The 13,335-nt window shown below is 34.1% G+C and overlaps 2 protein-coding genes across 3 annotated transcripts; one reads left to right on the plus strand and one right to left on the minus strand.

Moving 5' to 3' along the window:
* Positions 1 to 56: 56 nt before the first annotated feature.
* LOC109153111 (pentatricopeptide repeat-containing protein At1g62720-like) lies at positions 57 to 4,381 on the plus strand. Of its 2 annotated transcripts, XM_019300888.1 has the most exons (4): positions 57 to 2,646; positions 3,187 to 3,262; positions 4,094 to 4,152; positions 4,256 to 4,381. In XM_019300888.1, the coding sequence occupies exon 1, from the start codon at positions 397 to 399 to the stop codon at positions 2,530 to 2,532; it is 2,136 nt and encodes a 711-aa protein (XP_019156433.1). In that variant the 5' UTR covers positions 57 to 396; the 3' UTR covers positions 2,533 to 2,646; positions 3,187 to 3,262; positions 4,094 to 4,152; positions 4,256 to 4,381. The 2 variants fall into 2 exon arrangements, with proteins under 2 accessions (XP_019156433.1, XP_019156432.1); XM_019300887.1 differs by lacking the exon at positions 4,256 to 4,381 and having other exon boundaries at positions 3,144 to 3,262; positions 4,094 to 4,174.
* Positions 4,382 to 4,772: 391 nt separating this feature from the next.
* Positions 4,773 to 7,452, minus strand: LOC109153114 (syntaxin-22-like). Its single transcript, XM_019300892.1, has 7 exons — positions 7,130 to 7,452; positions 6,650 to 6,743; positions 6,164 to 6,306; positions 5,954 to 6,028; positions 5,508 to 5,665; positions 5,294 to 5,394; positions 4,773 to 5,093 (listed from the first exon to the last, which is right to left on the minus strand). The coding sequence occupies exons 1-7, from the start codon at positions 7,306 to 7,308 to the stop codon at positions 5,028 to 5,030; spliced, it is 816 nt and encodes a 271-aa protein (XP_019156437.1). The 5' UTR covers positions 7,309 to 7,452; the 3' UTR covers positions 4,773 to 5,027.
* Between the last annotated feature and the right edge of the window lie 5,883 nt (positions 7,453 to 13,335).

Consider the following 13,335-nt stretch of genomic DNA (forward strand, 5'->3'; position numbering starts at 1 on the left):
AAAATATAATAGGGATTTATGGAGGTTTGTCTAAACTCTTAAAAGCGCGGATTTTTCTCCTTTACCGCTTATCTCACTCTATACGAACACAAAAACGATGTCAATTGAAGCTCCATAGCTGAGTACCGCCACTTCTAGCTGGTAGAAAGCTAACAGTCCGCCGGGGAAGGAAGAGCAGCTCGAAGTGGCGGTGCTCTTTTTTTTTTTTTTTTTTTTTAAATAAATTTTCTGATTATTCTTTTGTTATGTTGCTCATTCCAATCTGTGCTGGTACGTTTTGGGTTTTCCTCAGTCTTATTGAACAGTGATTTGGGTATGATGTTATGTGGGCTGCTATGGGGAGGCCTGTTCTGTTGTGCAATCACAATAATTTCTCTATAGCTCAAGGTTTTGCTTATGGGTCTGCCTATATTTCCAAAAAGATCCTCTTTTTATTTCATATTTGTGGGGTTGCGAGAATTGGGTGTTTTTGGGAGGAAGAAAATCGTTGTAGAAAGAGGGTATTGTCGAAATTTTGGTGGTGTTTCGTCCGCTTTAGTATTGGATGATTCTGATTCTTGCTCAAATGGTGAAAGCAGTGGGGAATATGAGCCAATTGTTCCGATTATTTCGAGGAAAAGACTGCATAGGTGCAAGGAGCTGGGACTATGTTCTGTTGTTTTGAGGGTGTACAAATCATTGAGCTGGGAGGTAGCTAGAGATATTCGTTTCGAAAGAGCAATGGAAAGGTATGGGCTTTTCGAATCGATCACCGCCTTTAAGATGCTTGTGCATATTTTTGCATATGTTGGAATGCGTATGGAAATGTATGCCTTGCTTAAAGATATTGTTTTCTATTTCCAGAAGGCTGGGTTTGAATTAGATAAGCTTCTCCCGCATTTGCTCAATTCACCTAATAATGCAAAAATATCAGCTTTTGTGGTTGATGTTCTTATCAAGGTTTTTGCTGCGAATAAAATGCTTGAAAATGGAGTCAATGCATACTTCTATGCTAAGAAACGTGGGCTTAGATTAAGTAATTTCTCGTGCAACTTCTTGCTGAAATGCTTGGCAGAAGCGAGCAGGAGGGAGCTTCTTCGAGCTTTGTTTGAAGAGATGAAGCAGTTTGGACCATCGCCCACTGTTTATACATACACAATTATGGTGAGCTTCTATTGCACGCATAAGGTGGATATAGAAGAAGCGGCCAATATTATGGAGGAAATGATTACTAGAGGGATTAGCCCATCTGTTGTAACACATAGTGTTTATATCCATGGACTATGTAGAGCTGGATGTGTTGGCTGTGCTTTGAATTTCATTCGAGACTTGAGGCATAGAAATCAACTACTAAACGCTTATTGCTATAATGCTGTTATTCATGGATTATGTGAAAAGGGTGAAGTAGTTGAAGCTATGAATCTTTTCGAAGAAATGAAGAGTTGCGGAGTTCCACCAGATGTATACAGCTATAGTATTTTGATTGATGGGTTTTCCAAATGCGGGAATGTTGAGAAAGGTCTTTGTTTAATAGAGGAGATGGAAGATAGGAGCATAAAACCATCGCTTATTAGCTATAGTTCACTCTTAGATGGTCTTTGCAGATCGGGACTGAAGGAAACATCAATTAATTTGTTTTATAAGTTAGAGGAATTTGGATATAAGCATGACCGGGGTGCATACCACATCTTAATAAATGGACTTTGCTTGCAGGGTGATTTGGTCTCGGCTCATAAGCTCTTAGAGGAGATGATCATCAAGAACTTGACCCCCAATATCTTTACCCTCAATTCTATTGTTAATGGTTACTGTAGTGAAGGGCATATAATGGAAGCTTTGCATCTCATTGATGAGACAAGAGGCCAAGGCGTTATTCCTAATCTCCATACATACAATGCAGTAATTAATGGGCTGTGCAAAGAAGGTAACTCAGAGAAGGCACTGGAAGTAATACCGTTAATGCTTAAGATGAATATATTACCCGGTGTTGTAAATTATAGCACTCTTATTAATGGTTTTGCTAAACAGTTAAACTTCCGGAAGGCCTTTCTGCTGTTCACAAGAACGCTAAAAGTTGGGGTTACACCGGACAGAACCATGTATACCATTATCATTAATATGTTATGCACGATGGGCAAGGTGAACGAAGCCTATAAACTTTTTAGGGAAATGGGCTTTGAGGGATTGAATCATGACAATATCTCTTACACATCTATTATAGCCGGATTTTGTAGAGTTGGAGATATGAACAAAGCATTGGGATTGTTTGAAGACATGAAAAGAAGAGAAATCTTGCCTTCTGGTGTTACGTATACTTGTCTAATAGATGGGTTTTGCAAGGTCAATCGTATCGATATGGCCAACTGGTTGCTAGATGAGATGAGAAGGCAGAATGTGTGTCCGGATAAGGTTACTTATACGATTCTGATACGTGCATACTTCAGACTTGGACAAGTGGGTAGGGCTAATGAGCTGTTTGACCAAATGAAGAAGGAAGGCATTGTTTCAAGCGACTTATTCAAAGATGAAAGGCGAAAAATTGGAGGAAGCTAGTTCAACGATGATATGTAGCATTTGCTACTAAGTTCAGTTGAAAGGAAGGTGCTTTGTGTACTAGCCACAAAAGCATTAATACCCTTGCCTGTTGAAGATCAAGGCATCGAACTGGTAATATTTTAGAGTTAATACCATCTAGAGTCCTTCGAGTATAGTGGTTTTGTCACGTTTAGTCCTACACTTTCAAATTCACCATCTATGGTCCTTCGACTTTCAAATTGTACCATCCATGGTACAAGTTAACCACACATGGTCCTTCAACTGTCAAATTTTAACCACCCATGGTCCTTCAACTATAAAATTTTAACCACCCATGGTCCTTCCAAGTTCCAAGAGGACCGCGACTGGTTAATTTTTAAAAGTTGAAGGACCATAGATAGTTAACTTGGACTACAGATGGTAACAATTTGAAAGTTTAGGACTAAACGTGGCAAAATCACTATACTCGGAGGACCCTATATGGTATTAACTCTTTTATTTTACATCTTTACTTTATTACGTGCTTATAATTTTGTTGTAGTAAAGTAAAGCGATTGTAGTTGTGGTTTTCCTTTTTGTATGTGGATTGTGGGGTATTCTATCTCTTACGTCATGGTTTCACTTTTCAGATGACTATTTGATGCTTCAAGAAGTGGTATTGCTATTCCACAGCTACACTGACTTGTTGATCAAATGAACAGTGCATTCTGTTACGTGAACGGATACATCAGCATAAAGATGTTAAGAGGTCAGTATCTAGTTATGGATTTTGTATGTATAATATACTTGAAAGCTTTATGTTAACCGATTATCTCATTGTGGAAAGAAAGCTCATTCTGTTAGATGTAACAGTTAGACTTCTCCAATGGCCACCCAGGAAAGTGATAGAATTGAATTTTGTGATTGTTGAAATATAGAAAATGGAAACTCTAGCATAGCCCTAGTTGTAACACAGCGTATTAGTTAGACCCATTATATTCCTATATATGCACGTATATTATGTATATAACACAATATCAGCATCACCATCATCATACATCTCTTTTGGTTTTGATATACTAAACTTTTCGAACTTTACGGGTAGTGGTGGCTTTTTTTTTTATTTTTTTTTGGGTGACAAGGGAAACCTGCAACTATTACCCGAGGGTGTATGCTGGGTAAACTTCGTCTTGTGATCTTAGTTGGCAAAGAACCACAAGGAAGTAAACCAGCCTAGATTGTCCATAGCTGATCGGCTCAAACCAAGAAGGTCAATTGGCCGCTCCCACAGTCTCATTGGGAGTCAAACTTGGAAACTTGTGGTTACGAAGTCAACACCATGACTAACTTGGTTGGGGTTGCACTCGGCGGGTAGTGGATATTCGCCGCCCGCTACTTAGCTGAGCCTTTAAATCCCTGAATTTCAACTGTGATAAATGGCATCCCAACATAATTGGAGTTGTTAATCAGATTTAAAGTTTTGTCGGTTTTTGGTTTGTTTAATTGCTTCAATGAACTCAATTCTTTTGAGCTATGAGGTAAGCAAATATAACTAGTTGATGGCTACAACTGTGATATATTTCTGTGTTTTGTTTTTCAGACAAAAATAGAACCAGCATGTATACTTTCTCTTGACCATCCAGAAAAGGAAATGTAGAGGTACACATTCAAGGTCTCAAAATGAGTGTGATATATGTCTCCCCTATATCATTTTCTTTTTCTTCCCTTTTCCAAGTGCACTTGTTATCTTGTAATAATGCAGGCCCATGATTTAAATCTTTCTTGAACCAACTCCCCATGGATGGATAATGGGTGTGCTCAGTAAATAGCTTATAACTGATTGGGTTAGTGGGTTTGACTAGTTGATAGCATTAGCTGATTGTAGAAAGATGTTTGGTAAATTAGCTGTTAGTTGATAGTTTTTTTTTTCTTTTTTTGAAAACCTGTTAGCTGATAGTTGATTATATACAATATGGTTTTCTCAAAAACCTGATCGAAAAAGCAATAAATGGTTACAAAAAGCTAATTAGTCAAATACTTATATTGGTTGGAATGCATTTTCAAATAGTAATTGTAGACTTTTTTTTATAAATCAAAAGATTTGTGTTTTTTAAAGGATGAAGATATAGTTTGTGCATTCATTCTCTCTCTCTCTCTCTCTCTCCCTCTATCTATCTCTATCTCTAGTTCTTACCTGTAATGCAAAGCATGATAGGCTGTGTAAGATTCTTGCTGGTGTCTATTTGCCTTGTTTTCAACCAACATAAAAAAACAAAGAGTGACAAAGAAATGAACAAATCAAATCTCATACTCAATTAGTCAAGTGTAGATAAAAGAAATCTACATTTTATTGACAGACATTGCCACGTGGCAAAAAGAACACATGGAATCACAAACCAAAGAATTTACAAATGAACAGCAACTCCAAAAATGAACAAACTAGTATCAGGTTTCCAAAATTGCCAAAACTGCATTCTGCCTCCATTGCTGAGCAGAGTTCCAAGGTTTTTATTCAACGTCTCGTGGCCGAGTGTTCATGCTGCAAGTACTATGATCACGATGATGAGGACAACAGCGAATATCACCAGGAGTAGGCACATCTGAAGAAAGGAGGTTCGGGGTATATATATATAATAAGCACAAAACCAAAATCAATGGATATAATGGCAACTGCAGATCAATCAGAGTGTCTTTATCTACAAAAATGAAGATTACAACTTACAATTCTTCTAATACTCCATGATGGCATGTTGTTATGGACAACAAATTAATTTAGACGTTAGAACTAAACGAAGCCTACCAGGGAGGAATTTGATCGTTGTGATTTTGCAGCTTTGGAAAGTTGGGATTTTGCTTGGGCAGTTGCAGCGTGAGAGTTCTCAATATTTGTATCAATATCGACTGAAAGTACAATTACACCATAGTCAGTAAAACGCAGCTCGTCATGCACATCCAAACAATGAAAAATGGAAGAGATTTACCGATCCAAACAATGAAAAACAAAAGAGATTTACCGATCATGGCTCCTTGATCGTGAACTAGTACAGCAAGATCCTTGAAAATTTCGCTTACTTCACCAATCTGATGCTGTATTTCTTGTATCCCTTGATCTCTCTCCTCTATGATAGCCTCGTTAAAGGAAATCTCATTGTCCAAAAGCACTACCTCTTGTCTAGAGTAAAGGCACATGGATCGGGAGAAAATTAAAAACTCCGAGATTGAATGCATTGAAACTGACAATAATTGAATTTGATGAGCCTGCAAGCAGGGCGATACTCTATTCTACTCCGATTCTAATTTCTAAATGAAACATAATAGGTAATACTTTATGCTGACTTGAAAATTGGAGTAAATTATGCTTTATCATTCATATTTTCTAATAGATAGCTATATATGAATTCATTTTAACATGGAAAGCACTAATGCATAACAAGAGAGGAATTTGGATTCTTGAACTAACCTCTTAGATTCCATGAGGAGAGCTTGCTGCTCAGTACTCCGATCTGCACTAGCATCTGTCTCAGTAGACGTGTAACTGTTCATCAGAATACAATCAAAGTCAGAGATAAGCAGCAAAAGAAAGCTCAAAATATTTAATTAGCACATGGTGGAAGAAATGACATTCAAATTCATCTTCATTGGAAAGAACCACCTGTGCCAAAAGCATTACCTGGAAGAAACAACAGTTTGAGGAACAACAACAGGTTTATACGCTGTTTCCTTCTCTGCGGAAAGCCTCTGTGCCTTTTGAAACACGTTCAAAACAGCTTGAAAATCTTTAGCAAGTTTGGCATCTGCAATTTTCTTGCTAGCCTGAAAGCACCCCCAAAAAAGGAAATGATACAATTTGAATCCAAACTAAGGAAAAATGACAAGGAAAAGAGAAAGGAGAATCCTAGAAAACAATACAACTCTCCAACTAATCACAGAATAAAAAGTTTTTCGTTGGAACTTTTGGAACCACGTTTTCGACAATTCTCCTCTAGCCCTTTCAGATTATATGCATTACAAGCAACCTCTCCAAATTCATGCAATGGTTGAACCAGTGAATAACACGTTAACGTGTAACATAAAATGCAACTCTGCAACGCTTAATTTCGCAATGGCAATGATTGCATAGGAAGAACAGGAACATTGAATACGAGAAAGCTCTTACACTGATTCCGGCACCATGATCTGATTCACTTGCTTGCTTTAACTTGGAAGCCGTATCTTTCACCAACTGTCCAATCTCCACTCTTGTCTTGTGCCTGCACTTGAGCAAAAAAAGTCAAAAAACATTATCACTAAAAGCACAAATCACCACGATGAGATTGCATTTGCTTCAATTCTCCAAAATTTCATTGTTATTCTCTGTTTTCGAGTTTTCTAATTGGAGAAACGTACAATTAAATGTTTTCCTTTTACCAATTTTCTATTTCTCCGGTTAGGTGAGTAAACGATCCTACACTCTAACTTTCTCATAAGAATCATGAAACATGTTTCCCAGGCTCCGCAGACACAATCACTAGAAAGATTAGATTCAAAACCACACAAATTGAGCATGAAACACCTGAATAAGATCCCTATGCCAAAAAAAAAAAAAAAAAAAAAAAAAATGATCATACGAAAAAAGCTGAATTATGAGAGAACTAACAATCTATCGCGTAGCTCTGTGGTGTCCTTAGCCGTCCCCAGGGAATTGATGAGCATTTGGAATCTGGAGACGGCAGTGTTGATCTGGAAAATCTGAGCCTGGAGCGGGTCCTGTTTGACACTGACGTATCCCCGCCGCGGCCCGGCCGGCCGACCCGGTTCTAGATCCTGAAAGCTCATCTCTTCTCTTCTTCGTGTTTTCCCCTCTCAATTTATATAATCCTCCAAATTCCGGCCAAGAGGACGGTGGCGGTGGGCGGTGGACGGTGGTGAGTTGGTGACAATAGAGTATAAATTTCTGACTGTAATGAAACAGCAAAATACCAAAATTTAATCTTTTATATGCATATCATATTAAAATAATAGTTTAATGAGTTGATGATATTGGATCAATGGACTTACTCAAACACTATAACTCAAACAAAATTTATGGTGTGGAACATGGGGATCAATTACTTGATAATTGGAATGAGTTTTGGCGAAATTGTGGAAGTATTTTGCATGATTAGTAATAGGGTGAGATTCGAATAATTATCAATATTAATGTTTAGTTATGTATAATTTTATAATGAGAATAAATATTTTAAAATTATAAAAATTAAAACTCAAGACAATTGATCATAATATAATGATATTCAAAGCATTAATATGAATTAAAAAAACTTAAAAATTATATTACCAATAAGATAAAATGATATGTTTGAATAGTGGCAGTATTACATTGTAGTATCTGTTCATTTGGTGTGGCAGTATTAGTATAATTTGAATGAATATTAAAAAAAATTAAAATAAATATTTATATCAATTTTATTATGGAATTTAAAGAAAATCCACAATGGATTTTTTTTGTTTTTTTTTTGTTTTTTTGTTTTTTTTTTTTTTGAAAACACAATGGGGTACTTTAAAAGGGTGTTCATGCTCTGGGGTGTTTGGTGGGATGTAATTTAGTTGTAATTTAATTGTAATTTAATTAAGGCTTCAATTACAGTGTTTGGTTGGAGGGAATTGCAATTCAATGTTTTACGGGGCGTTTGGTTAGAAGGAATGAATTAGACGGGAAATGGATTGTACTTCGGTGGGAAAAGAATAAGGTGTGAATAAAGTAGGAATTCAAATTACATTGTTTGACAGTGAGAAATAGAATTATTGGAATTGAGAATGAAAAAAAGTGGTATAAAGAAAAAAATAACATTATATAATAATAATAGTAATAATAATCAACGGTAGTAGTGTCATTTCATATCTTTTTCCTTTCTCAAATCCATTGAATTGCAAATCATAGGTGTACCTCAGGAATTGCAATTCAACATTTGGAGGGAGTTGCAATTCTCTCCAACCAAACGGCGTAATTGGGGCTTCCACAGAATTGCAATTCAATTACACCCAAATTAAATAAGCACTTAGGGAAAGGAAAAAGTGTAAGAAATGACAAAAATACCCTTGTTGATTGTTATTATTATTACACAAGGACATTTTAGTCTTTATACAACTTTTTCATTCTCATCCCCAATAATTCTATTCTTACATACCATACAATGTAATTTGAATTCCTACCGTATTCTTTTCCTACCGAATTACAATTCATTTCCTTCCTAATTCCTTCCTTCCAATCAAACACCCATTAAAAGGTGTGGTAAGATAAATGGATCAATTCTAATATTTAAAAGTCATGAGTTTAATTCTTGTCTATATTTATTTGATCATGCCTGTTAAGTATGATCTTTCTAGTATGATTTACTATGGGTTTTCGGGCAAATTATGTTGTGCTTCATAATTATTGAATTATATGTTCATAATTATAAAGTTATATATTCATAATTTTTAAACTTCACATTCATAATTATTGAACTTCACATTCATAATTATTGAACTCTATATTCACAATTACATAGCTCTATGTTCATAATTTTCGATGTTCATATTCTCAATTGTTGAACTCTGTCACAAATCACAGAATTATATGTTCATAATTTGATAATTATACAATTTAGAAATTATGAATCTACAGTACAAAAATTATGAATCTACTGTGTTTAAATTATGAATCTACAGTTTAGAAATTATGAATCTACAGTATAGATTTTGTGAATCTACAGTATAGAAATTATGATACACCCATGGTGTTGCTGGAGTTATTATTATTATTATTATTATTATTATTATTATTATTATTATTAGTGATTTAGTTTATAGTGGAATAGTGGGTAGTTATATAAGTAGTGGGCTACAGGGGTAGTGGATAGTTTCTATGATCCTGTATATATATATATATATAGCTACATGTGTATTTGGAGAAGATCAATGAAGAATGTATGTATAAATGTCTGGAGACATTTTGGGAGTTAGATTATCACTTGAAGTATAGTCAATGGGAGTTCGGCTGTCACTCGAAGCACAACTATGGAGTTTGGCTCTTGACTCGAAGAAGAGCAACCCATACAACCTCATGATTGTATCAATCTATAATATATAAATTATGAATTGGAATCGTGTACACCACATGGTAGAACCGCATAACGTTCCGGGTTTCGTCATTCAAAACAATGTTGGTAATTGTCGTTCATAGTCATGTCTCCTTTTGTTTTGTCAACATTTGTTAGTGGGGCAAATTCTACTATGGCAATCATTACTATATTATACGTTTTTAATTTTATTCTTGTTTAGAATAGACTAAAATTTCTAAACTAGTGAGACACTGAGACCAAAGAAAACAAAAAGTCAGTCAAAAGAAACCGATTCAAACTAAATTGGAAAACATTGTTTGGTGTCAACCTCTAATTATTGAATATTCAATTTCCTTTGTAAGACCAAGGAAATAAAACACATTATAATTGTAAAACATCGATAAAGAAAAGTTAATTTAAACGATTTTAACTACATCAATTGTTACTAGGACTATGTGGTCTAATGGTATCCAGGTTGGACTTCCATTTGGAAGGTTGTAAGTTCGAGCCTCAACGGAGACGTTATTGGCTCTTTGTGTTTCAGTAAGTTGAGAAAGTATATGAACAGATACTACAATCTAATAGAGTTAGTAGCATTAAAAAAAAAAAACTACATCAATTGTCAAAAATAATTATAACTTCTTACTTAATCAACTATTAGAAACAATTGTAAGCTCTTACCAAATCAATCATAGAGAACAATTGTAATCTCTTACTAAATCAACCGTCATAAACAATTGTAACCCTTTTGATTGCTCATTCAAATTTTGCAACCCCAATTGTAACACATATTCACCTCTCAGCATACATGCTTAATAGTTAACAAACTCTATCCAATCTCTTTATAAAATCTTCAAAAAATGATTATTACTTAAACAATTTGGAATTTACCTTCTCCCAAAAAGTTGAATCCTCAACTCTAAGGGTCCCCTACATTCCTGCTCGACAGAGCAGTTGGGAGAATGTAAATCACCAATCATTATGTTGTGGAACGGTGTCAACCTTGCAAGATGGACACGGTTCTATGTTCATAATTACTGAATTATATGTTCATAATTATTGAATTATATGTTCATAATTATAAAGCTATATATTCATAATTTTTGAACTTCATATTCATAATTATTGAACTCTATATTCACAATTACAGAACTCTATGTTCATAATTATAAAGCTATATAATCATAATTTTTGAACTTCATATTCACAATTATTGAATCTCTATATTCATAATTACAAAACTATATATTCATAATTATGTTCACAACTCTATGTTCATAATTATAGAACTATATGTTCATAATTTTTGAATTATATATTCATAATTATGAACAGTTTTAGAATCGTGTCCACCTTGTAAGGTGGACACGATTCCACAACATAATTTGCCGGAATTTACCTTCTCTCGAAAGGTTGAATCCCCAATTCTAAGGGGCCCTTCACATTCCGATTTGACAGAGCATTTAAGAAGATGTAAATTACAGTGACTCAATGACTCAGCGGCAAATTATTGTATGGACCATGGTCCACATAATGTTATGTGGACCATAACAAAAAGTACATTTCTAATATACTAAATGTACATTATTTTTGTATTGAATATACATTATACAATATAATGTACACTCAGAACAAAAATAATGTATATCCCCTGTATACAATATACATTATTTTTGTACTGAATGTACATTATTTTATAGTAGACAAAATATGGTCTACACAACTTGTGTGGACCATGGTCCATACAATAATGATTGTGACTCAGCAGTTAGGGCCAAATGTCGATGCGCACAAGGAATCTGCTCACTTTAGGCATAATCCCCATATTCTCTTCTCTCAAATACTGTCTATTGAACCAGTAAACTAAATTTGTGTGGGCTTAAAATTTACCTCATTATGGATCTTGAATGGATTTATAAGGTCAAGATATAATACGAAGAAGTTGGGTAATTTGAGTTATCAAAATATATATATATTTTTTTTTTAATCGATATGGAATTAAAAAAGAAAAATGAACCCAACTAGACACAATGGTCAATGGGAGTGTTTTGGGCTTTGGGCAGTTTGGGAAAAAACGTAAATGAGTGCAGAGAGTAATAAATTGGCATTTTTGACGTCCTCTCTAATCATTTATCATCGTCAACATTCATCCGCCATGCACGGACCGGGACGTGGACCCCAGCTCTGCCCGTGGGGACAAGAAAGGGTGCATTTTTTACGCGTGGGCCCACATGCTCTGGATTAGACCCTTCCGAAGCTCCGATGCTTTTTACGCGCCACAATTTCTCCTGTCGCATCAATTTTTTTATTTTATATTTTAAATTTAAGTCAAATAAATCTTTTAACTTTTAACAAAATACAAAAAGAGGTAAATCGAATAAAAAATTTCCTTTTTTTTTTATTTAATGTCACGTCAGATAGTAAATATTATGTTGTAGTTTTAACTGAGGAGAATTATGAATAACATTTTTCTTCATTGATGCTCAATTGATTACTAGATTAGTAATTAAGTAGCATTAGGGGGTTAGGGTTTAACCATTAACTTTTTGTCATCAAATTATTTTAAAAAAAAAATAATTAAATTTGACTGAATTAATTTCATGTGATAAATTATGGATTCAATTCATATTGATTTGTCATTTCGAGTATGTTTAATTTATACACTCAGAATTGGTGCTAATTGTCCTAGATCGTGAATGAGACTCAATAGAGATCAGAGCTGAGTAAACTTTCTTGCTCATAATATAAATCTTATGTACCATAATAACACCATAAGACTATAAAAGTGGTACCTAGAATTAATACAGTTTATCTTTCATAATATAAATTTTATAATTATGTTCATTACGGGTTCCAAAAGAATATTATAAGGTGAGAATGTCTACTTCTCTAAATTTTGTTGGTCATCATTTGTTGTAAAAATATAAGGTATTCATATTGTTAAAAAAAAAAAAAAAAACCATCTTTGTTATAGTTCGCCAAACGTTATATTTGAGTGCTCAAATATAAAGTTATAATTTATTGATTCTTGAAAAATCGGCGTTCCAACGCTCTTACCAATTAGCCAGGGCTGCTCCAGATATGGTTAGTTAACACCATAATATAAATACAAAGATACAAATAGTATTTTTCTTAATTAATACAAAATTGTGGACCAATCAAATTAAAAAAAAAAAATTGTACATACTAAATTTCTTCGACTTCAACATAATACACACACAAATAAGGAGTGATCCACTTTTTTTCTCCATTATTCTTGATTAATACAATTACTTAACGTGATAGTATACTTACAAAATTACATGCAATTAGTAATTTTCTTATAACAAAATTGTGGGCCTATCATATTATGAATTCTTTACTAATATTTCTTTGACTTTAACTTAATTGGTGCATAATAAGTAAGGGGCAATCCACTATTTTTTCAATTTTCTCTAAGTAAAAGAGTTACGTAACATGATAATATACTTACAAAAGTACAATTATATTTACTAATACAAAAATGAGGTACATTATATTACCAACTCTTCATTGGATTACGGCTTTGACTTCGACCTAATATGTGCATAAATAACGGACAACTATCTTTTTAGTCATTTTTTCCCGATTAATACAATTACTTAACGTGATGATATACTTACGAAAATACAACTAATATTTTCTTTAATAAAAAATGGTTGGGCCCATTAGATTACAAACTTTTTGCTTGATTGCTTCGACTTTGACCTAATTCATGCATAAAAAATTGGATGTCCCACTTGTT

Source organism: Ipomoea nil, unplaced genomic scaffold, assembly GCF_001879475.1.
Source record: "Ipomoea nil cultivar Tokyo-kokei standard unplaced genomic scaffold, Asagao_1.1 scaffold2480, whole genome shotgun sequence".
Taxonomy (NCBI): Eukaryota; Viridiplantae; Streptophyta; class Magnoliopsida; order Solanales; family Convolvulaceae; genus Ipomoea; species Ipomoea nil.